This window comes from Crocodylus porosus, unplaced genomic scaffold (assembly GCF_001723895.1).
Source record: "Crocodylus porosus isolate Cpor-Errol unplaced genomic scaffold, CroPor_comp1, whole genome shotgun sequence".
Lineage (NCBI taxonomy): Eukaryota > Metazoa > Chordata > Crocodylia > Crocodylidae > Crocodylus > Crocodylus porosus.
This window is the reverse complement of record NW_017728906.1, coordinates 190,635,212-190,661,445: the sequence shown is the minus strand read 5'-3', so window position 1 is coordinate 190,661,445 and position 26,234 is coordinate 190,635,212. Positions and strand designations below refer to the sequence as shown.

The window sequence follows — 26,234 nt, the reverse complement described above, 5'->3', positions numbered from 1 at the left end:
TACTTAATCCACAAGTCAATACTTTGGCCTCAGGAGGGCATATTTTTCAGGTGGTTTGCTCCCACTGGAGGTTATAAGAGATTCAAAAGCAAGAATTGTGCAGTTTTCATTAGGAAAATATTTCAGGCATTTTAGGTGAGATGGCGATGAATGGAGGTTCAAACACTGGAAATCTGCAAATATTTCATCCAGATGTTTGGGAAAGGACTTTTATTAATGATGCATTTACAAAATGCCTGTGTCTCATTTTATTTCAAAATATATCTGTGTTAACTCTGGTGCTACTGGTGAACCCACTGTTCCATTACTCTGTCACTACTGTGAACCCTCAAGGCTTTGCCTCTGAATGTAGGCAGCTGGAACAGCATCTGCTTGATATTATTACTATATTAGAACAATAAATCTTTTCTCCATTTCCTTTCCTGCACTTGGATGCATTCCATTTTATGAAGTGTGTCTCCTTAGCCAGCCATTATTTGATAGGACAGATGCTTCTGCAAAAGAACTGACCAATGATTGTTATATGAATTAAAAAGCATCTTTGTAAGCCAGATGAGCCATTTACCCAATCAACCAGCTTCCATTCTGTGAAATCTTGAAACTGTTCTTGCAAAATTTTTAGTGTTAGGAAACAAAAAAAACCACAGGTAAAGAAAAAAAAGAGTTCCAACATATACACCCACAATATACAAAAATACAAATTTTGGATTTATCCTGGGACCACCGCTCTCCCCAGGATCATCCTATGACTAAATTTAGAGCAGACCTTCCAGAGTTCAGGGAAATCACACCCTTTCACAAGTAAAGGTTCAATACAATAAGAAGGCACCCTGTAACAGAAGGCCTGCTCAGGGCTGATCTCCATGTGGCCCGCCCACCTGTTCTTGGCCTAACCGCCTGCTTTCTCGCCCGCCATGCCTTGATCTTAATTAATTAATTGATAGATGCAATTAAGCAGGAGGCTGCCCATTTTCTGCTCTGATGCCAGGGGCACTATCTGAGGCTCCATTCCTCCCTTACACCACAGCACAAGCCTCACTGACGGCATCTAGGTGTTTGCATTATCACCGGCCCCGCACTGGGCCCCAGAATCCTTCTGATTGAACTCCAACCTAGAGTCCTCTCTTCAGGCGGCCTCATCCTCCTTCATACAGGTTACGTAGCTCCCTGAAGCCATTTTCCCCTCTCAGGTGTGGTCCCCCTGGGACCTTTGGCTACCAGCCCTGGCCTACCTCCAGGCCAGTTGGAACCCCTGGCCCTCGGCCATCCCTCACGGTGGGGCCCTGGTCCTTTTGGTCAGTCTGGTCCTGGCCCCAGCATGGGCCAGTTGAGGGTACTCTCTCAATCAGCTGGAGTCTCTAGCACCTCACTCCCTCCAGGGCTCCACCTCCCTTGGGCCCTACACATAAAGGGGTAACCCACCCGTGGTGGGGGCTAGGGGTTAAGGCACACCAACCCGCCTTTCACCAGGGTGGTAACTGGCCTGGCATTTCCTAGGGGCTCCCGTGCCACTGAGAGCCTCACCAGGCCACCCACTCCCAGCAGGGTGCAGTTTTAGGTCATGCCCAGGACTAGGAGCCTCCTGACCATCCCCTACAGCTCCTCCCTTATCTCCAGATGAAATTCAGCAGCCCTCTGACCAGGCAGTGTTGTTACCTGACCTCCAGCAGCCAAACTGCCTTGTTTATATGGGCAGCCCTGAACCCAAAATGGCTGCCCTCATTAGGCACCCTGCAGCTGCCAGCTCCAGGGCCTTAATGTGGCAGGCACACACAGTGCCCTGCCACACACTCTCATGCCATTTCTTAATAGGCAGCCATTTTCTGCTGCATTTTATGACCTGGCAGAGTTCATATTAGGTTTGCATCCGACTGTTTAGGTGGAAATTCAAAACCAAATACATCTGTCAGATTTGAATCTGACAATAAGTGTTACAGTAGATCAGAAGCTAAATTTAAGCCAGCAGTGTGATGTTGTTGCAAAAACTGGGTTATATTAACAGGAGAATCTCTTGCAAATCAAGGAAAGTAATTCTTACAATCTCTTCAGCACTGATCAGGGCTCACTGCATCCAGTTTTGGAAGATTATAAAGAGGACAGAGCTGGATTTTTCTCTGTGGTTATAAGGGACAGGACTAGGAGTCATGGCCTCAAACTACAGCAGAGGAAATTGAGGGTGGAGGCTGGAGATTAAGAGGAACTTTCTGAGAGTGGTCAAGCACTGGGACAGGCTACCTAGATAAATTGTGAAATCTCCATCCCTGGAAATTTTCAAGAGCAAGTCACTTGGTTGGGGTGCTTTAGTTAAGGGTATTGTTGACTTGAGCAAGGGGCTGGACTAGACGACCTCAAGTGACCCTTTCTAGCCATACTTTCCTATGATCCTAAGAACACAGGTCAGTACAGGGCTGCCACTTTTGACTACGTCATAAGATGTGCACTAAAAATATCAGAAACTATTAAAATGATCTTAACAGCGGTGATAAGAATTCAGTTCAATACACTTTCACCCAGCCATCTCAGAAGAGTAGATTTCCCCCCTGCAGCCCACTGCAAGGTAAGCATCTCTGTACTGTGTGGAGGAGATTTTCTGAGTCTGGGCTTATTCATCTAATTTATCCTAGATAACAAAGGCAAAGGCAGAGCCAGGAATGCAGCACAGGACTCTTGGCTCCTAGTATGTTTCTTAAATCACTGGAAGGCACTGCTTTACAATGTCACTCCCCACGAGCTGGGAGCTGCCTGTTCCCTGAGGAAACAGTCCCTTCTTCCCTTTTTCTGGGATTAGCCTATTCAGCCTTGCCATAGGAAAACAATAGCTAATCTTTCCCCCAACTGCTAGCACAGAAGAGGCATAGTCTGGGGGCATGTTTTGGTGGGAGAAGTGGCAGCCAAGGAGTGGGGATTTGCCTGTCTTTTTTGTTCTGTTCTTGAAGTACATGTGACAGCGGCAGCTGAATTTGTATCCTGCCTATTCAGCAAATGTTGCATTCAACATCATGAATGCAAATCCCAGAGCCAGATTTATGATGGGTGGGTCCATTATCAAGGTTTTTGTACCATACTCTCCTCTATATCCAAAGAAACAGTTCCTGAGCTACCCTCTGATCTCACTGCCAGGTAAGAAGACAAGAATTTAGGGAACATCCTCTCTCAACAATGCTCACTGGAAGTTGTAATTAAAATAGGAAGGACAGCCTAACACCCCGTTCATCTTACAATTACTTTTACTCCCTTGCGATTTCACAGCTGTGCGTCACTAGTTCTCTAGTCACCAATCTTCCCCATTAGGCAGGATGGAAATTTCTACTATAAAAAAATAAATGGTAAAGACCCAACTATTTTAGCCAAGCTTCTTTATCCATAACAGGGAAACAACAAAAAAAGAGCGTAAGCTCCAGTTTTTCCCCACTTTGTACATCTTCACTAAATAGACCTGACACACTTATCAATGATCATGTTATAATATTATGTACTGCATTTTATATCTGCTAGTCTAAGACTTATAAAGCTGGGTAGCAATTATTATCCCCATGTCATACATGGGGAAACTGCAACAATAGTGCAGGTGAAGTGCCTATGGGCACACAGTGGTGTGAAATCTGGGTAAAACTTTCATTGACTTCAACACAGCCAGAATTTCACCGCTTGTCTCTTGACTCCTTGATCTGAGTACCCACCTCTGCTAGACCCTGAGCTAGTAACATAAATGTGTTGTTGTACTATCATAGTCCATAAAACACTCAATCTATTTCATAATTTGCTTCAGCAACTGTAAATGAACAGTCCTGAACTCTTACTGTTTATCCCCTCTTCAATTCTTTACCCTTTACTGGGCCATGGGAAAGACTGTTTGTAAAACTCTTTTTGTACAAGTGGCAGGCATTGCTACTAGCACCCTGAAGAACAACCTAACGGGAGACTTAACCCTAGTGCTTGGGAGGCAGACACCCAGAAACAGTCTGCTGGAGACAAACAGAAGAGGGTGGGATGCAATTTATTCTCAATAATCAACGTGGCTCCTTCAAATACAAAGGACAAGCCAGCATGGAGCAGCTCATAAATCAGGCATGCAGGAGAACATGCTGCAGCACTCTGGTTTCTGATTAATGTTGTCTCTGCTGAGCAGAGGTGGAAAATGCCCCTTGAGAAGTTAGGCCTTTTCCAATTTTTTTTCAAAATAACTTTCCTTTCTCCTTCAGCAAATCATGGAGATTTTAATGTACGGTCCTCTTTCCAGGAGGGGCAAACATATGTACCGCCAAGCATGTCCATAGAGGCAGTGAATAGCAGCTCATAGATTTTTTCTGTGTTGTGACCCCAAGTTGCAATGGGAAAAAAAAGTTCTTGGATCTGCCTCCTCCTCCCAGGTAGCCTTGAGAAAGGGGCAGTGGTCATCACTGATCACAAATCTACCAAATGGCGATGATCCTAAGGTTGGGAACCCAAAGACAGCAAAAACTGACCTGCTGTACAAAACAAATCTAGATCCAAATTCAGGAAGGAGAGCAGGGAATTGAACCTCAGCACCCTGAGTCCAAAATCAGCACCCTAAACACTGGATTATCTTTAACCAGTGTCCCATCTTCCCATTCTGTGTGCACATCTTTTCCTTTCTTCTCCCTGAATCCCTTTCCTCCTCCTATCTCCCACAATTTCACATCCTTTACCAGGGGCTTTGATTCCAAACCCGTTTCAAAGCTTACATGAGCTATAATCTAGGCAGTATATTCACATCTCTCAGGATAACTTCCAAGCTGTTCTCAGATTCCTGCACGTAGTCACGCTCTGTTTTCAGTTTGAAGGTTTTCTCTACAACCACGAAAGGTAGAAATTTACTTTTAAAAAAAATAAAAATCTCAGATTCTGAATATGTGCTATACATTTCTCTATACATGCTGGAGGCCAGATACAATCTAGGAACTATATAGTCATCACCTCTAAGCGTGGTGTATGTACAGGAAACAATTATAAATAATCAAGTCCCCATCTCAGTTTTCTAAAATCATAAATAAATTTGACATGGAGTGTTCACACACAAAGGGTTATTTCCAGACCACCCATGAGAATTGCATTTCAGTGGATTTTCTTTGCTTAACTCTCAATTAAGCTAATGTTTACTTCCAGAGAGGCTTAACTTGGTTTTCTTTCTTTAAATGGAAGGACCTAAGAGGAGACATACACAAATTCTCACTTACTTGTTAGCAACTGCTTGCATAAACTCATCAATCAGGTCGTCATATTGTTTCCCACGTACCCGCTTGTGCTTCAGTCCAATGTAAAGTGGATCATTCAGGAGAGCCTACAACACAAAGCATGCTGTTTACAGTGCCAGCTCCGCAGCTGGACGGAGATGACCCTCAAGGCCTTCCCAAAACGGCTGTCACATTCCTGTCACATTTAATCACTGTCCCTAAAACAACCAAATGTAGTGGGCTTGTCCAGTTTCTGTGCCATGAAGCCCTCCTCTGACCATGTCAATACACAGAACAAGACAAAGCTTGAGTTCACTATCTATAAACCCGCTCTGCGGAGTGTTGTATTGTGGAAACACAGTCACAAAATGTGGTGCTCTTAGCATTATGTGGGATCCTCTGTCCACAAAACAGGAACAAACTCAGGCCACTATTCTTCCCCTGCCAAAGTGTTTTACAGTTCAGATGCAGGACAGCCAACATGGAGATCAGCGGCTAATCTCAAAGAAGGATTCAAAACCCTTTGCTCCCTGCTTGAACAATTTAACGCCTCAACGCCAGCTCTGTATGTGAACGTAGGCAGGCTATTCTCTCACCAAACAGTAACTTGATTTCGATGCCATTTTCTAATTCCAATCTCGGGGCCTTTCCTGGGGTTGAAGAACGCTCCGATTGTTGTTTTCCAACCAGACCAAAAGCGGTCTACGGTGGGACCTGCATCCTGTCGCAGGCAGACAGGAAGGGATACCTCCAAAAGTGCCAGTTCAGCAGAGAAAGGAACTGCATTCTGGAAAATATGACAGGAAAAATGGGAGCAGAAGGCAGGGGGACATCCAGAGGGATGTTTTCAGTGTCGCACTGAGGAACTGAATCATCTGTTATGGGGGGCGCTCCCATTGGAGCCTGATTGTCCTGTAGACTTATAAAATGTAAATGTTGGCCAGTATGCTAAAACTAAATCTGTCTTCGGAGCCACAGAATTACAGCTGTTTTTCTTTAGCAGGAAATCTGACAGGGGTTTTCCTCTATTTCTGATTCAGTTCTTCTTCTAGGACATACATTTACAGGGAAAAAACACACATTTGTGTTCACAGATTCACAGACGTTTAGGGCTAAAAAGGACCTCATGAGATCGTCGGGTCCAGCCCCCTTGTTCTGGGCAGGAAAGACTGCTGGGGTCAACTAACCCTGGCAAGGTGTGCGTCCAGTGCATCCAGACACCCTCAAGGCAAACACTAAGTAGTGTGGCATTGACACCACAAATTGGGTTAGCTTATTGCACTTTACCACGGCTGTGAGGACTCTATCACCTGCAACTATTGTGGGCTATCACGAGCCATTTGGGCGATCCAAATTCTGAAAACCGTAAGTTATTTCTCCCAAAGTATATGAAAGTCCTCAGAAAAGTACAGGCAAGGAAGAGATTTGGAATTATAATTTCAGCATAAAACTCACAAACAAATAATTTTAAAATAGGGTTTTTTTTAACATGATAGTGGTTTGAGGCCAAATCTGCAAGCCAGGACTTCCTGAGTTTTAACCTCAGGTCTATTTGACTGACTGTCCAGTTGCTGCTTTGAGAGAAATGACTTAGATCTGATTTTTCAGTAACAGCCACTCATTTGGTTTTCTGTATTTTTGAGTACCCAGCATAGGATACTTGGTTTTGGTTTTAATGAGGCAATGGGAACACACTGCAAATGAGGTCCTTGAGTATTACGCATCTCTACAAAGCCAGTCTGTTGATTCAGGTTTCTGTCTTTTGGCATGCATGTCTGGAGGCGTTGGGGTTTCTCCCAAGGATTATGTATTTTGATTGTTTATGCTCAAATGAGAAACAAATACATTTTAAAAGCTTCTTGTGTATTTGACAAGGCCTGGCCACAACAAATAACCATAGAGTATTCACTTTAAAAATACATCCTCACAGATGTCCATTCTGGCACAGCTAAAGGGTTGCAGTTCAGCTCTCCTGAGCCAGCATCATAAGGCGAAAACTGCTAACAGATGGATTCCTTTTCCCCTCTTATCATGTGCAATCAGACAAAACACTGAACTTAATTAACCCCAAACCACCCAGTGAGGATTCTTCATTTGCTGAAATACAATTGCCTCCATACAGACGTAGATGTGTGTCCATTTCCTCATAATTATGACAGGAAAAGTAAATCTGTGTCTGCGTGCCTGAGGTCTTTCAACTCACCTTATCATGTTGAAAGATGGAGCTGACCCTTCAACTGCAGCTGGCAAAGCTCCACCTCAGGCTTTTCATCAGGGGCATATGAGGATATTCAGTGCGCATGTGAACTCCTAACATGAGCTGGAGTTTCTCAGCTACCCAGTCAGGAGTGCAAGCTGGCAACTTCCTTGCTCTTACCTGTGATGTCTTTGGCTCTAACTCCAGATCTAGAGCCCAGATCTCAGGGCTTTAAATAAACCTTGCTTCACATACGTGCCCACAAAGACAACAGGCTTACCTCATTGTCTGTGCCAACATCAAGCAGGACAGGGAGACACTGTTGCGGGTGAACGCCACTGCAGGCCGTGTACAAGGCGAGCTTCCCCACCGGGATTCCCATGCCGTAGCTGCCCAGATCTCCTAGGCCCAAAATTCTCTCTCCATCAGTCACCACAACAGCCTAAAGAAATCAAACGAGTTGCATAACTTTCCCAATGCTTTATTTAGCCCTGTTATAGAGAGTGGAAGGCTGACAATGCAATTTTATAGTGACAGCCTGGGGTGGGAGATTATTACCATACTGAACATTTGGGATAGAAAGGGATCGTGGAATTTTGATCCACCCAAGTTTAAATTCCCCCACCACATATTCCCACAGGCAAAGGCACACAGGCACACTCAGTTCCTCAGCTGTGCCACTAGAGATACAAGAAACAGATGTGGGCCCGCTGTCCTCTTTTCTGCAGCACTCCAGGGAAAGAGCTCTGTACAGATGTAGCAGACCACGATCCTTGGCTGCAACTGAGGAAGCCAGCAGCACACGGCAGAGAGCAACGTGAGACCAACTAGACCATGTAATATTGTTTTTTGTATCATTTGTGTTGGGTGAGGGATGAGTGAAATGGCAGTGGCACAGCATTGACTCTGCAAGAACAGACTGAAAAAAGAGAGAGAAGGGGAGGAAAACACAGAGACATTCAAAAAGGCAAGGGGAAGGAAAGAAAGATCAGAGCTGGGGTGGAACGGGCTGACAAGCAGGAAGAAGACAGACACCTCCATGCTGTAAGGCAGACATATCCATGGATGTACGGGCATGGTGGTGAGCTGAACTGGCCTTATGTTTTAAGTCTCTGGTACTGATGTCCTTGCACATCATCTCAAAGGGAATTTCTTATGCTGGGACATGTGTGTGCATGTGTGTGTGCTGGTGCGAACATCCTGCCAGAGGGTAACTGTGATGCACAGACATGGAAGGAGTGAGAGTGAATAATTCAAGAGGAAAAAAAGAAAAGCCAAATCCAAGAGCAAGAAAACCAGAAGCAAAAAGGAGGGAAGGGACACAGAAAACGACTGGGAAAGAGAAAGAGTACAGACAAGCAGGGCCTCTGAAATAAACAATTCCTACTGTATAGATCCAGAGAGCTTTGGGTAGCTCCAGCAAAGAAACGTGAACACCACAGAAGATGGTGGCTCTGACTGATAAAACTAATGTGACACTACAAAACTGACACGCTGCAGGCTCTACAACCCAGTATCTCTATTTTCATAGTGCCATAAACGTAAGTGACACCACAGTAGGTCATCAGCAGCAATCCCTCTCCGTCAAGGATGACTGTCTTGCAGAATGCCCTGATCTGTGGGTCCAAAGACGGCTGACAAGGCCAATCCAGGACTGACACGTTCTACTGCTACTTGGGCAGGTGTTTCTGCAAGGTATGGGGGGCTCTGGTTATTTTGGTTTGGTTCATGACATGCTGTTTCTGCCGCTCCCACTTTTCCATCTCCTGTGTTGTCATCGTGAAGTTTCAGAGAACTGAGGTTCTTGCAGCAGACTCTTCCTCTATTTGGGGAAGTCCTGGGCAATAGTCCCCCCAGGAGTTGATGTCGATGTTGCATTTTTTCAAGTTGGCTTTGAGAACGTCCCTGAAGCGCTTCCTCTTGAGTGTATGCCTTGACTGAGCTAAGAGAATAAGACTTGCTTCAGGAGTCTGGAGTCAGACATCTGGATGATGTGGCTGTCCCAGCAAAGTTGATTTCGGACCAGCATTGCCTCAATGCTTGTGGTGTTTGCTTGCGAGAGGACACTTAACGTTGGTGTGTCTGTCCTCCCACTGGATTCAAAGGCTCTTCCGCAGGCAGTGTTGATGGTACTCCTCCACAGACTCGAAGTATCTTCTGTACATTGATCCATACAGTACGACAGAGATCATGACTGTCTGATAAACCACGATCTTGGTTTAAAATCTGATTTCATGACCTTTGAACACCCGTAACAACCCATTATACTAGGTATAAAATATGCCATTCCACAATCCAGTCCTCAAGTGGGAGCAGTGAAATGAGCAGAGGGGGAAGAGATTTCCTAGCAGGAGGGCTTACAGGTGAGGCTTCCTGAAGACACCTGAAGAACGGGAAGGCACTCGGTGCAGTGGAATAGGAGGCTGCTCTGAATATAAAGGGAGTCAAGGACCCGAGGCACTGAAGTAGGGAAGGGTGCCCACAGCCATCAGGAGAGTGTCATGGGCACAGTGCAGACAGCAGGGAGAAGAGAAACGAGTGAAGAGCTCTGAAGGAGATGTGAGAGCTGCGTGCCAAAGGAGAGGTCATTCTCTAGGGTCGAATCCTGCAGTCCCTGCTCATGCAGGACTCCCACTGGCGTCAGAGCGGGTTTGGTCTGAACACGGACTGCAGGATTTGAACCCCAAGAGAAGTGTTTCGCCCTGGAGGTAGTGCTCTTCAGGTTTATATGGCATTAGGAGAGCATGCAGATGAAAGACACAAACTTCTGCTACCTCTCAATCACCCACCCAGCCCACGGAGGACATGTTGCCCTGGCTGAGGCAGGACAGACACCATCTACTCTGGCTGGAAGCAGTGAAGATTCACATGGTCCAACAAGGTAAGATTTCAAGTGCAACTAGGGACATGAATGGCAAGGAAGGTCAGACTGGATGCAGAGGAGCAAGCTGGTGATTGCGGGGGGGAGGATAAGCAGGACCCCAGCAAGGCCCAGTGGGAGCACAGAAGCACAGGATTCTGGGTCTAGAGTGGCAGTGGCATGCGGTACTTAGGCATAGGTAAAAGGAAGGGCAAAGGATTATTAGTAATTTCTGGCAAAAGGAGACCCTCTTACTTCACCCTTGATCTAACACATGCACCTACCAGATGTCTCCCTAGAGAAATCTTTTCAGTGAGCTAACATTTTACACATACACAGGAATGGCTAGGTTATGTTAAAATGGTTCAAGTTGGCCTAATTTAAAAGCCACGTGCTTTTGCTCATTCAATATATCTCTCTTCACTGAATAGAGCTTGCTATCAGAGCATGCGTTAGTCCATGCAATATGATTTTGTGTCCCTATACACTGATCACAGTTCACCTCCCAGAATTGACCCAACTGGAGGTCTACCCATGTTAACTGATTCTTAAATCATGATGACTGTTTATAAAAATAATACTTTCCGTTCACTTATAGTGCCTGTCAGCCAAGATTCCCATAACATTTTGTATGTATTTGCAATCTGTGTCAGTGAAGAAATGTTGGGCCAGTATTCTTGTTCCTGTTCCAGAGATGGGGAACCTGAAATATGTTAAGTGACTCGATTAAGCTCACACCAGAAGTCTGTGGCAGAGCTGGGGATGGACACCTGCTTTCTTGACTCCTGTTCTCAAGACATCAGCAAAAGGTTCTCCTCTTCATTTTATTTTTGTTCTATCCTCTTTTACATATGTCTTCCCTCTCCTTCAGATGCTAGCAGCAAACCATGTAGTGGGTCTATAATGGACTAATTTACCTTGACTGAACCAATTGCTAATTGACTTGTGGTACTTGACACATGTGTGTTAAGGCTACTGTCAGCCCTGCCCATGTGTCCACTGCCATCTGCTTCCCAGGGTAGTGCTCAACATCTGATTGCAAGTGCCTCTTTATCGGATGGGTTATTTTTGAGCTTTTGGAACCTTATAATGCTCAAAATCTCTCACAGAAAATGGATAAAGAAATAAAAGCAGGATCAACATTTTCAAAATCAGACACCTTATGTTACACTATGATGATCTAGCAAGCTTTGATCTAAATTAACTAGCTTTAGGCTAGCTCCCTTTTTTGCCAGTCTTATTCCAAGCACGTAGTATTCCTCCAAGACAAAACAAAATCAGGGAGAACAGAAAGATATGGCAGAGCTGCCCTGATGTAGAAAAAACACGTTAATCCAGTGACAAGTCCAACGCTTCCATCTCTGGCCATGAATTTCAGGGAAAGGAGCCTTCAAACCTAGATCATGTGTATTATTTGCGTGAGGGTGACTTAAATTTTGGCTTGGCTATCAAAGAAGAAGTCTGTGGAGAGGTTCTTTTTATTTATTGATCTGCAGAGTTAATGCCTGAAGAGCATACACTCGCGCGTACTTTTTAGAAGAAACAAGAGAATGAAGGATTAGACTTTATCTCAACAGATTTACTAATTTTGGTGAGGAATAAGAAAGATGGGTGGGATTGTTGTTAGGGCACATAACATTTTGTATTTACTTAGGAAGACAATTTTTCAGGTTCAGGAAGATTTCTGGTTGTGGATTTTTTTTTAGCATATTAGAAGATAATTAAAGAGAGATGCCGTGGGAGGATTTACACTTGTGTCACATGGCTTTAGTTTCATTGCCGATGAATAGTCAAATGTTGCTATTCAAAAGAAGCAATGTACATCTCCCCAGGACCTTGCTGTTCTGTTTTTCACTCCATTAAAAATGACTGGTTAACTTGAGGAAGAAAAGAATGACACAGAACAAGTCCATGGATAATCACAGGAGGAGCGGGAGCAAGGAGGATGATAAAGATCCACAAGACAATGTACCTGTATTTGCATTTTGCCTCCCCAGCGAATGCTGGTGTGCTCTGTCATATAGATCATGTGAAAGGCATCCAGAAGTACCTACAGTGTTTGCTCTTTTGTTGCTGAGAATTGCCAGCTCCTTGTCACTAGGAGCTAGGGCCTCCCAAAACAAAATTTCCGTGCAAATGCATTAAAATGAACAACACAGCTGTAGACCCACCACAGACTATATGGCAGCTGGATCAAGTGTATACAATACCATTATAGTGGCAAGATGGTAATTAAGGGAAAACAGCAGTGCCTTTTCTGTAGCAAATACATTTATTCAACAACATTTGGCGAGATTTTCCCCTGTGGCTCTCTTTGTAGACCAGTGCTGAGCATTATCCAGAGTGGGGTAAGGCTCCTTTTGAGTGGATAAAGTTCCCTCTGTTTTGGATGCACACTCACGCTTCGTATATGACTCCTACTCTCATTTGATTTACACTGAAATCAATGCAAATTTCATGCAAGCAACATAACATGTCTAAGTTATACTGTTGTTTAAAAAGTCCGAACTAACCAAATCATCTTCTGGAGCCACAGATCCTGTTTTGTGTCCTCAACAAAGCATGCACAACTTCATAGGTGATGCATAGGGGCCCCCTGCAATTGGCCCTTGCCGGCCAGGGAGTGGGGAGTGCCAGCTGGTGCCTTCCCTGAGAAGCACCAGCAGCACTTCTGGTTTTCCTGGTGGCATTTCCAGTTAGCCCCCAGTGCTCCTGGGGTCAGCAATGCTGCTGAGGGGCCCCTGCACCCCGTCACTCATGCAGAACTTCCCTTTTCACTTTGTAAATTTGTTATATAGAGGATAATTTTATGCATCCCAGATTTGTGAAACCAGAGTGAGTGTTGTACCCACTGGACACAGATGCCAAGGACTTAACGAAGTAAAAGCAGCAGAAACCTAGCTAGCGCAGAACAGAACGCGGGCAATTTGTTCTGCTGTGTGAACTGCAGAGGAGATATTTGACCCAAGCCTGTGAAGCACTTTGAAATAAGACAAACTATATGGACAAGAGCAACAGGTATGCTTGTGTGGAGTCCTTCTTTGTATGACACCAAGAAAACAAAGCTCATCTTCTCTAGCTGAGGACAGTCCTGTGACAGCTACAGGATAACGAAGCAAAACTTTGGGGTTCTATCGATTGCTCTGTCACACATTCTCTCAGTGATGCTGGGCAGCACACAGTCTCTCTTCTGGCTAGGGACAGACATTACACATCAACTGGTTTAAGTGACCAGAAACTGGTTTAAACCTGTAACAGAATGGATGTTCAGTGCACATAAACCAGTTTGAAAATGGCTAAAACTGGTTTGAGATAAACCTGGTTGAATGTAGTATCAGACTTAACTGATTTGGGTCAAACTGGTTTATGCAATGTCTGTCCCAGACCCTTTGCTGGTTTAAGTTAAATCAGACTCAGCATCCCAGCATGCTCTCTGGGCTGGGCGGGGCTCTCTGCTCCACAGCAGGGCTGGTTCTACCCCCGTGCTCCCTGGCCAGAGCTCTGGCACAGACTGCAGGTACAACAGGGTCTGCCTGGCTTCTCTGTGCCCCAACCCCCCTTGCTACTCGCTGCTTAAGCAAGGAACACCCTCTTTCTCCCTCCCATCTCCCACAGCACGGACCCCAGCCCAATGGACCCTAGGCATGTGGTATGCTAGCTAATGCTGAGAGGTGTCTGTGTGCGTGTCTCCAATTTCACTGGGACAGGCAGACAAAACAGTGACCACTTAGTAGTTTTTGGAGCTAATCACCAGGTCAGCTCTTGGAAACAGCTGTTTAAAAAGAGCTTGAACTAATGGAGAGAGGCTATTGTTTTGTGGATGGGGTGAAAAACACTGTTATCAGCCCCCTGCTGCTTGCTTGCCTGTCAGTTTGCTGCAGACAGTATAAAGAAGCAGGGAGGGAGATTGAAAAGCTCTGTATCATCAACAGATGGATGCACAGCCCAGCCCTCCCCACCTTGCCTCAGAGTGCTAGCCCAGGCTGGGGTCTGGCAACACTCCTGCTCCTTGAGCAGCCAGCAGGGAAAAGCCTGGGGTGGTGCAGGCAGATGTCCTCAATCAGAGGTCCTGCCCAGGCTTGGACAGCCCCTCCCCCGACTCAGGTCAGCATTTGAAGGGAAGGGAGGACTGTTCTAGTGCCCCCTGGCTTCTAGCCTGAGGCACTGCAGGCATGTGCCTGAATTTCCTCTGTCCAGAGAGAATGTCAGGGCAATTACAAACTGGTTTAGCCTAGCCAGGTTAGACTAACCTGCAAAGGTTGACTCAATTCAGGCTTAGGCTTTTTGAATGTCTCCAGCCTCTAAGCCAGTTTCCCCATCTGCAAAAACACATCTAGCAGCCACAAAGGAATGTTGAGGCTTTTGGACAAATGGAAAATCTTGAAATTCTTGGACAGAAAGCCTACAGAAAGGCAAGATATTTAGTTTTCCTTCGTTTGCTCCAATTCAAAATTTGACATTAGAGGAACATATTGACTTTTCTTTTGGAAACCTCTTAAATTCTGTTGGATTATTCTGAGGAATGGAAAATACTCATAAGATTTCAGCTTTCAGCAACTTTTTGTGGACTGACCTGGAAGAAACATCTGGAAGATATGAGACTGAAGCTGAGTCCACAGAGGCCCACAAAGAAGCAGTAAGAGGCACAAACAGATCCAAACTAGTGGAAGGTGGTTATCTGCATGCCCTACATTTATTTCTGTCTTAATTCAGTGCCAAGGCTTTATCCTGGCCTCAAGCTTTATTGGAGAGAACTTAAAATGAGAGGTTGCTGGGTGGAGTATAAGCACTTTTTTGGGCTTTGGAATATAAAATCTGATATTCAAAAGCTGAAAGTGCTCCAGGCACTGTGCGACTCCTCAGGAATTGGGAAGGAGACGTACAGACTAGTCAACAACAACGACACTATGTATTCTGAGCTCTCTTTCAGATATAACAAAAACTTTGGTACATACATGTGACTGGGGGAAAATCACCATCAACCCCATGTCCTAGGCATTGCCCAAGGGCCCAACCCTGCAAACATTGCCTACCACATCTCCACTTCCTATTAGAAAAGTCCCACTAACCTGAGTGGAAATACGCCTGTGAGCAAAGTGGCAAACTCAAGCAAATGTTTGCAGAATCTGGTCCTCTAACTGGATTCTTTGGGCCAGAGAATGTATCTCAACTCATGCTTCCAAAGGGCTACTGTACAGAGACATAGGGATGCGGAATGAAAAATAACGGAAACACAGATCATCAGTTAGAAAGATACTATCATCTCCAGTAGGTATATGCAAAGTCCTAAATATGTCTTACTGCTCCACAAAGAACAAGTGGGCATATAGGGAAGAGGACCCATGAGAATTTCTTGCTGGCAAAAGGAAAATCTAAAAAAAGATGTTTGCATGTCTTAAAGCTAAGCTCAGGGACAGGAAAGAGCAGTTACATTTGTTTCATAAGCGGAAAAAACCCTGGGATCTTTGTAGGAGAATCCAATGATTTATAATGGGCTAAATATTTTATTTTGCAGGTGTGGAGATAAACAGAAATACATTTGCACTGTTTGCTAAGTCCATGACAGAGAGTGTGGCTCCAAGCAACACAGAGGAAGAAACTCTGGTGAATATGTGAATTCCAAACAGTGAGTAAATCTCTAAATTAACTCAAGAAAATTTGGCACTAAAATCCCTATTCAGTGCCTACTTCCCATTGGACATGTCTCTACATGGCGCTGTACAGTGATGTTACTACAGCAACATGCTTTAGTACTTCCTTTTGGAAGTACTGCCCTTTTGGAAGTACTAAAGCATGGCACAGTACAAATGGTTACTGTGTTGTGTGCACAGCACACAGTTAGATTTCATCACTATGTGACCGTAGCTGTGTGCTATACTAGGGGAAGCACGCCTGGGTCTACACGTGCTCACCGGGGGAGCATGCCACTACAGTGATGTAGCTGGCGATCATGTATAGACCCGCGTGGTTGCTACGTCATTGCAGCGTGCCATATGGCGATGTAGTGCGTTGCTACATCACTGTAGGGCGATGTGTAGACACAACCATGGTTGCATATGCTATTATTTACCCATCAGGAAAAGAAGAAGTGAAACATACCTTTATATCTTCTTCTGGCCAGGAGTTGAGCATGGTTGCAATATGGCCTTTGTCATGAATGGTGATAAACAGCCCACTGTGGAATGAAAACAAAAGCAAACCAGTTGTAAGAAAATAGGAGATTACCTAGTGGATGATTTACTGAACCTGAACATGAATAGGCTTACTGGTAGTACTGTAGCAAAGGCCATGCCAGCAGTGCCCTGGCGCTGGGTGCCTTCACACAGGGCATGCCAAATCAAATGGAAGTATTGTTACATGGTAGCACGCAGTGGGGGCACTCTGCACAGGACCTACACTGGGTGCCAAAATGCCTGACTATGGCTTTGCTTGTTGGCATGGAAAGACTGCCCACAGTATTAGTTGATACCAACTCTCGATGTCTTTCTAGCACACCACCTGTGTGACAGAACCTATCAGCTACTTAACCTATTGAAAATGCTCATTAGTTTGAACACAGGATCTGCCATACAGACTGTCCTGGCTTAAGTACCTAATTCTGTGAGAGCATTCGTGGAAATGAACACTGAGTGGGGGGAGGTGCAGCCCTCCAGCTGAGAGTGAGGTGCCCATGCCTCGCCCCTCTCTCCAGCATTTCCTCCTGGTTAGATGAGGTGTTTTTTTGTTCACCTTGCTGCATTCTGTGGATCCCATTCTGATGAGTCTAACTTTCCCCCTGCATTGCACAAGAAACCTAGGCATCTTCCTTTGAACTGTGGATTCCTCTAGATGGGTAGACACTTAAGAATGAAGCTTTGTAAGGCTGATCTTAATTTTTTCTTCTGCACAAGGACCTAGGAGCCTAATCTGGGGGTAGAATGAGACAAATTTAGCATCAAATTTCTTAAATGGGTTTGCACAGGTGTTGTTTACCAGCCCTGTAAGCAGAGCTCAGCAAACAGTTCTGTCAATGACCCGCACAAGCCGGAGTAGCTTCCAGTGCTGTCTCAAAACCCCAGTTTTTACAGGATTAAAGTTTATTCTTAATGACAGCAGGTGGGACCCTGAATGCATAAAGGGAGCTGGAGAAAATGTGCAAGGTTGTGTCATTTTTTACCAGTGACACTTTTCACAGCAGAAATGCAATTACCATGGTACAGAGAGCCACTGATACTGTCACTATACTGGGGACAGCCACAACTCATTCATGGCAACCAGCCTCATACAAGCAGAATCTGAACTGCAGAAAAAACTGGCTTGCCTAAAGAAAGAGAGGGTGGTTAGCCATGTTAGGTGGAAGTTAGGCAGAAGGCAGGGCAAGGTGACACCTTAGAGACTCTCTGCATGAATTAGGTGTCACCCTGACCTGCCTTGTGCTTTAAAAGAAGGAATCCAGCATAAGCAAAAGATTCCTACATTGGATATGACTTTTCTGTTCCTCTTTGGATTGCAGTTTGAGGCCATCGATTTCAGCCTTGTCCCCTATGTCTGCAGAGTCTGTTTCCATCTTGTCCACACACCTGAGAAGAACATTTTTCATTTACATCTCAGAGGCACCCGGCTTCTCCTGCCACCCCCTTCTTGGTGTTCTCCTTTCGAGTCCATTCAGGAACCTGCTTTTTAAACAAACTATGATGCCAAATATTTCCACCTGCTTTCAGTTACTTATTGCATGGGCCAACTGAAAAAATTTGCTGTCACTTAGCATTTTTTAAACTATGATAATGTCCTTAGCACTGGAAAAAAACAAACAAAAATGAAATCTTCACCCTCAACAGCTTAGTCTCCAACAAAACCAAACCAAAAGGCAGGCTGTACTGGAAGCCCAGGGGAGGGAACAACAGACAATGCTCATGTTTTCTAGAGTGACGTTTGGAGAACTTCTCTTCTTGTAGGACTCCTGGAAGTAAGTTGCAACATTTATCAGATGTTTTCAAATACAAATGTTCTTCCATGCTTTGTTTAAAGGGATGCTGTTGTTCCAAAGACTGATTGCTGTTACTTACTTTGCAACCTGTGCAGTTAGCCAGGTAGCTTTCATTAGGAAAAATTGGTGATGGAGTTGAGTATCTTTGATTCAGTGCCATTTACAAAGTTTTCCTTCCCTGAACACAGGAGGAATCAAGCCACAAGAAACAGTCTCTCTCTTCATAGCTTCAAGCCCTCTTCAGGCAACTTTAAATCAGAAGCTACACCCTCACTGCAAGGTATAACAGGGCCTTATGCCCTTGCCATTAGTGGGGCACATAGCAGCACTGGTTGTCATTTTTGCAACCCCCCTCCAATGGCAGCACCCAGGGCTGCTGCCCTGCTCACTCCCTTATGTTACACTACTATATTCAACTTTCTTTGACAGTCAAGCGCTTCCATGGCTGTTCTTTGTGTTTCCTTTCTGCCTCCTCTCTGCTTTAGTCTTTCTGCTGTTTCTCACAATACCCACGAACACAATTCCAATCTGATCAGTGCCTAAGCTTCTGTGTTTGATGTATCCATCTTCAGGGTAACCACATAGTTAGGTGCCACATGGTTTAGGTGTCCAAGCTTCCCATCTGTAAAACAGGGCTCAGAGCACTCCCCTATCTCAAAACAATGTAGAAAAGCAGCCTGGTATCATGATGATAGGGGGACATACATATCTACAGCATGTAACAGAGTGTAATAAGCCCCCTGGAAGTAATAGTCTTAACTCAGTGAAAAAGCCAATGTTCAAATCAGAGAGATCTTTGTATATCATGCATAGTATCTGTACACAGAGCAACACAAGTGCATGATGTTTCATAGAGGGCTGATGGCATTGAGCCATAAACACTACTATCTAGCTTGTAGAACATGAAAAAGTCAAGGTGAGTCCTGCCCAGGTCAGTGCATGGGCATGACAACATGGGCCAACCTTTGCAACCTGGGCCCCTGTCACACAAGTCTCCACCCCACAAGACTGGCTAGCTGCCTGAGCTTACCCTCATGGCTGATCTCCAACTCTTCTGCAGAGAGGATAAGGGAAGATGTGGCAGAGAGGCATGTTCTGCAGTGAAGGAAAGCACTATGGAAGGGATGGGCAGCATGATGCAGCTCTGTGCCGCCAAACCCTTTGGCCTGGATCAGACCTTTGTAGGCTGAATCAGACTTTTGTGAGCTGAATCCAGCCTGTGAGCCATAGGTTTGCATCCCTGGCCAAGGGTGATTCACCAGGCAGGTTGCCTACTGAATTACGGAGAACAGACAAAACAGAGATACTGTGGCTGTTTGTCTGCTATCCTGCAAGTTATGTAACTCCATGCAACTACAACTATAACTTTGGGCCCCTGAGCTTGAAGACATGTGTATGCAGAACTTGAATGTGAGGGAGCCCTCACAGGCAGTAATAGAACTCCCCATAAATATGCCATTTTCCCTAAAGGCAGCAAATAGCAGGACTATGATCCTAGCAATGAAACATCACAATTCTGCTTTCTTTTGCTTTTCTGTTTTTCAGTACTGGATTGGTGCTCAGTATTGGTGCTGTAGTGAAAAGCTGATTATTCAAGGACAGCTAACTGAACATAAGTGATTTGGTAGCAGGTTACTCATTAAAGGTGACAAATACACCTAACCAGTTTTGGCTAAGAACAGGCTGACCTAAGTCACAACTTGGTGCTACTGTCCAACAGGGGAAGTCAATTCATCAGATCAAAATAGTGAGGCGCAACAGGCCAGTCTCTCCACTCACAGCTTGAAAAATCAAACAGACGGTGAAATCCCAGCCCCAATTAAGTCAATGGAAGTTTTGACTTCAATGGAGCCAGGATTTTACTCAGAGGAAGTAAGAAGTCTGTGGAAAGCCACTGTTTAAAAAACCGGTCACATCCCCTGTTACACGTGAGAGATCACAGCACAGCTCTGCAACAGGAAGCAGCAGTTACTTTATGCCACTTTACACTCTTCCAACTCTGGGCTAACCGTACACCAGCAAGGCACCCACAGAACTGCTGGTGATGAGCAGGGGCCCCAGCCATGCTTTCTGCATTGGACACAGAGAAGAGGCTGGTATCATCACTACTATGCTATCTTCATCACACTGGAAGATCCCTCCTCAGGGAATTTAGGGTTACTTGATCCTGGTGATACAGTGCAAGTAGCTATAACACAGCCCAGGGCTGGTTCTACATCTTTATGTCTCTGAAATCAAATATAAAACTGGCAGGTTAGACAGTCTGTGTCTCCAAAGCAATCTCCACCAGCCACACCACTGCTTGTTAGCAGTACCCATTCGTAATCACAGCCATAACAGGATTAGATGCTTCAAAATCACAAAACAAACTTTAAAGTGGTTTGGCTCTTTTGGGTAAGCTTGAGCTGATAAGTGCCTTGGGGCTATAGTTTTTGGAGAGAAAGTATGTTTCAATATGCAGTGCTTTGTCTAAATGCAGCATAATTAATCTTCATATTGGACAAAATTTCCATGGTGACTCATCAACTAGTTTTATAAATGTGTTTACCAGCAGATTTAAAGAGTTTCTGGTAGGGGTATAGGATTTCTTTTTTTATTAAATTGTAGGAAACAGAACAGTTCTTGTGGGTATGGATGGAAAATAAATAATATAATACAAAGCTACAGTGATCATTCATGTAACGTATGGAGACATTTACAGGACAAAATCCTGACATCTTAATACGCAGTGAGCTGTATTATTAAATGAACAGTGAGTCGAAGAGGAAACAGGGCTGCCTTCATTAGTCATGTACACGTTCCTAAAGCTGTCATCATGTATTTTAGACAGGAAAACCAGAATTTAATATGGGAGCTAAAAGATGCAGGTTTCAAAGCACAATTATAGCAAAAAGAAAAATCCACATGCTCATACATAAAGGATCCTCAGGGAGTGAAAATAATTAGACTGCAGGAAGCAGCTAAAAAACACAGGGAAAAAAGGGTTTTAAAAATATGGTTTGTGAATAGTAAAGTCCATTTAGGAAAAGGTCAGCTACACATCAGTCGAGAGCAAATATTTCTGAGAGAGGCCCCAGTGCTCCAAATGCAGTGGCCTGTGCCCACCCCCTGCATTGGGAGGGAGCCCCATTTACTACTTTGTGGCTGTTGGTGAGTGCTAAGGGTCCATCCATGAAGAAGATATGGTAGGATTAGGGCCTAAGTCAGAGGTTTTTTGGTTCAATTCATAGTTTGGCACGTAATGGTTACACAGGTTTTTTTAAATATCCTAATCGTTTACTAATGCAGGGGTGATAAACCTGCAGGACATGTGAAACAAGTGGCATGGGCAGCTTTTGTATATGCCATATGGCAGATTGGGAAGGGCATGTACAACTGGCAGCAAATAGGGCAGGAAGCAGAAAGCAGAACAGTAGATCAGATAGAGGACAGGGGATCAGAGTGGCATGCAAGGAGGGTGTGGGGCTAACTTCTGGCAGAAGACAGGGGTGCCAACTGCTGGAAAAGGCAACTAGGTGTAAGTGTGAAATTGCTGAGGGAGGAAGGGAGTGCTTCAAAAGAGCTATTTGAGCTCTAACTTGCAGGGTGAAGAAAGGATGAACAGACGTATCACTGTTGGTTTGTCTCAAATATAGGGCTCTGACCACTATGGGCAGGCTGTTTTTAGGCACCTTTTAGGCATCTTTGTAATCATTCAGTGGGGCTTTAACCCAAATGCTGTCATATATTCTTTGCCAACCCCAGTGGATGTATTGCATTATAATAATTCAATAAAGGGTCCCTCCTGGATTTCAAGTGTTAGTGGAAGGACCTTTTCCAGCCTTGGTTTTCAGCAATAACTGAAGTCGAGACCCCTCATTTCAAGGGGCCACATGAGGATTTAGCCATGGAGCACTGAACCATCAGCATGTGTGGTTAAAATCAGTGCAATTCTGAAGATGTGAGGCCCTGATCTTTACCCATTCTGAACTACTGAAGCTCCCATGGACTGACTAGTGCTGACATTTGGGGCAGGGGTTGGGGAATGAGGCTAGATGTCAAACATCTGTTAACACTGTGTACATGTATAGGAGGGGATGGGTAAAAGGTATCTTCAGGCAGGGCAGAAGAGGTTGAGGAATCCACCAGCAATTTGTGTATATTTCAAGCCCAAAGTTGTTCTATGCTGCCCAGGCTCGACGGGCAGAAAAACTACAGGTTCAAGAGCTTGGTGTGTGGCAGTCTGGTCTCATTCTTCAACTTTTTCTGCCTTTCCAGAAACTCAATCCTAGACCAAACACCATGACAGAAACCTGGCAGTACTTCAGCAACTGGAGGATTAAAAGAAGAAAAAAGTGTACCAGTTTTCCAGGATTAAGCACTGCAGAGGAAAATGACTGGTGCTGCTTACAGCTCATTTTAACAAGAAGACTTCAGTGATTTTAACTATTAAGCACACCCCTTATTTTATTTGATGTTGCAAAGGTTAAGGTGAGATCAAGGTTGCCTGGGGAAATTAAATTATCCTAGTCTGATTGTGTTTCCTTCCCACGCTGAGAAAATTCCTCCAAGACCCACACCTATACTTTTAAAGTGCACAGCGGGGAGCTTCAAGAATAAATAAAGTCTTAGGACAAAGTCTGAGAATGAAAAAAAAAGAAAAGAAAAATAAGTTTTACAATACCAGGGCAATCAACAATCTGCCTTTAGATAAAATAAATCTAATCTGGCCTATCCAGGCATGTCTAGATGGATACATTTAAGGAAACTGTTCCATGTCCATCTTCAGTTGCAATGGTTATTGCAAGCCACATAACAATAGTCTTCAGGCAACAAGGCTAAGTGTGCAAAAAGTCACATATCTAAGACATAGGTGACTTGCTTGAGCTGAAGATTATTTAGTATATGACCGCACACATACTCCTTCCTCTTGCAGTTTAGATGTGCCTCTGAAAATTGTGAATGAGGTATAACCCACAAATACCTTAACAGCTGCAGGATTAAGGATAAAAATACACCTGGAATGGAACTATAAATGGAAAAGGGCAATTAAGAGTTTCAAGTCTATCACCCTGACTAATGCCACTGTGCTCTACACACTTGGTTTCTGAGGGCCTGACTGGTCAACCTTACAGCGTACACCCACCACTTCCTTTGGGAGGCCGTTCCACAGCTCAACACACTTCACCATCAAGGACTTTCAGGATGATCACTTTATATATTCCATTTTACTTTCATCTGGTAGCTTCTTATTATGCACCCATGCACCAATGTAAATAATACACCAATGTAAATAATACACCCTCCTTAGTGTTCACCCTGAGGTAAACTCCTTATGTGAGCTTGCACCTACTTGCCAGGTCTAAAATTAACACTTCTGGGCCATGTCCAGACGAGCTCAGATGTTTGGTTCCCTGGGGACAAGAAGCAGTGGCACACCTTGTGCTGTTGCTACTCGTTCCTGGGGAATGAATGCCTGTGCCATGTGCCCACTGGTGTGCAGCAAGTTACCCTGGGTGGGGTAGTGGGGACTGGGGCCAGAACTGTGTTGGCCCCAGCACTATTACCCGGGGTCCTGGGGGCTGGGGAAGCTGCAGCCGTGGTGCTCCTGCAGCTTGGAGCCTGGCTGGAAGCCACAGCATGGCTCCAGTGGGCCAGGCTCCGGTTTTGGGCAGCATGTGCTAAAGCCACACGCACTGCCCTGTTTTTTTTTGACACGGGTTTTTATGACCCTGGGATCTCCTAGGGTCAAACCTCCCCTCCTCACTGTGCTGCAAGGTAGCAGTGCAGGAAATGCCTTAACAGACGGTGTGTGGCACCATAGATGGGTCGGGGGCACCGTATATCGCATAACCACGCTCATCATGCCCTGCTTCTCCTCTCTAGGAGGCCCCTGTCCCTCCAGCCTTTGGTATCTCCCCACAGTTTTCTTACCTTTCACTATTCTTCTCTGCCCAGGCTCCTTACTAACATAATGAATGCCATGTGCCATCCTCCCTCCGATTGTTTCCCTATCTCTTTTCTCCTTGTCCAGAACACCTCTGCTTTGGCCCAGTCTCAGATTTCTACACCCCTTACCTAACTTGATCTGCTGCTTAATCCTGAAATGAATACTGTCTAGTTTGGGACTTCTCACTTCAAGAAAGATGTGGAAAACTTAGAGTTTTTCCAGTGAACAGTGGAAAAATGTCCACTGTCCACAGTGGACAGCGTGGAAAGGGTAGAAAAACAACAGTGGAAAGAGTCCAGTGACAAAAATGATTAGAGACCTGGATAACATGATTTATCTGGATTGGCTGAAAGAAGTAGGATTATTTAGTCTAAAGAAGAGAAGACTGAGGGGGGATTATTTGATAACAGTCTTTAAACACCAGAAGGATGGCTGTCTGGAGGATGGAGACAGATGGCTCTTTGCACCCACAGGAGTCAGGAAAAGGAACAATGACCTTAAATTGCAGCAGGGGAAAATATAAGTTGGATAGAAAGGACTTTTTCACTCTGAGGGTGGTTGAGCATTGGAACACATTGCCGAGATGATCTTCAGAGGCCCCTTGCAGCCCTACAACCCATGAACCTATGAGAGAAGTTATGGCCTTTCCTTCCTTGAGGCATTTGACTGGGATGGTTTAGTTAGGGATGATCCTTGAGCAGGGGGGTGGACTTAATTACCTCTTGGGCCACATCCAGATGTGCAGGGGTGTGCACTTACAGCAGCACAAGTAGTAGTGGCACAAATTTTTGCCACTACTTTGTGCTGCATTGCACACCCCTGCACGTGCGCTTTGGTGAGAGACAAATTGTCCCGCTTTGGGAAAACTGCCCTTTCCCCACTCCTTCCAGCTCCTGGCATGCTAGAGCAGCTGGGCCACAAATGAAATAGTAGAGACACTCTGGCTTTTACTTTATGACCTCTTCAAGTCTGCATAATCAGGAATTGCTTGATAGGTCGGGGAATTTCCCACCAACTGTTATGAAGTGAAAATCTTGGCTTCCTTTTAAATCAGTGAAGGCTTCTGCCATCAGCTTTAAGCAGGGTGGGATATCACTCCATGAAAATGTAAAGTTTCTCATGAACATTTCTCATGTCAGTGAGTTCACATTCTGCTCAAGAGAACGTAGGCAGAAAGAGATGGGAAGGGGAGAGGAACACAGAATATTTCTCTAATGAAAAAATAATTACGATAGATACAACACATACAAGAAACTTGCTTATGCTCCCCTGTGATGTGTGGGGAACATTTTATCTTCAGAATCTGGAAAAGATTTGATTAGCCAGAAAACCTCTAAAAGATGTTGAGCGAATTGGTTGAAATTAGAGTAGGAGAGAGGAACTGAAGGCTATTTCCTTGATCATTAAGCAGCGTCCATTATGAGTTATGCTGAGCATGGCTACTTCTAAAAAAGGGCTGGGATAGCACGAATGGTAGTCATCCAGGTGTGCCTCAGTGTGAGGAATTGATCACCAAATGTAAACTCTGATATTGCTAGATGTAAAGCACTAATTTCAGGGGAAGCAGGGGCAGCTCAAAACCCACCTCTTCCCCATGGGTATTCATTTTTGGCTTGCATTACTCTATAGGGGTAATATTATTGGAATGAGAAGAATGAGTGACAGGTTCCTGTCACTGTGTTTGTCCTTGGATCAAAACTTCCCCATGGGTATTTGATCTGGCTTGGTTCCAGCTCTGCAAATAGCAAGCCAGACAACGAAGATGTACCTGTTTTGTGTGCTGTGGTGTAGGGCATGTGACAGACACATCCATGGGAGGCCACAGAGACTGTCAGCAGGACAGTCCTATGGGTTGTTTCAGCCCCTGTTGTATCGTCTCCCCATTAGCCAAAAGGCTTATTAGTTTGTTTTAATTTTAGCAACACATGAACCTCATTAGCTTTCATGTTTCAGGTTCCAGTTCCTTTCAAAATATTTCTTCTTGTTTTGAAGAACCGTATCTAAGAATTGTTTCAGGAACTTAGAGCGAGCTCCAGACTCTGGCTACCCCGATGGGTTTCCCCTGATGCAGAGCCACAGGGCTGTTC

The 26,234-nt window shown here is 44.7% G+C and overlaps 1 protein-coding gene across 1 annotated transcript in view; it reads right to left on the bottom strand.

Annotated features, from left to right (window-relative positions):
• ME3 (malic enzyme 3) overlaps positions 1–26,234 on the bottom strand; it is a 179,991-nt gene that overhangs the window by 56,173 nt on the left and 97,584 nt on the right. The window contains exons 4-6 of the mRNA XM_019530378.1: positions 16,352–16,427; positions 7,673–7,834; positions 5,199–5,302 (exon numbers count right to left, since the gene is read on the bottom strand). Coding sequence (XP_019385923.1) covers positions 5,199–5,302; positions 7,673–7,834; positions 16,352–16,427 — 342 coding nt within the window. The remainder of the gene's footprint in view (positions 1–5,198; positions 5,303–7,672; positions 7,835–16,351; positions 16,428–26,234) is intronic.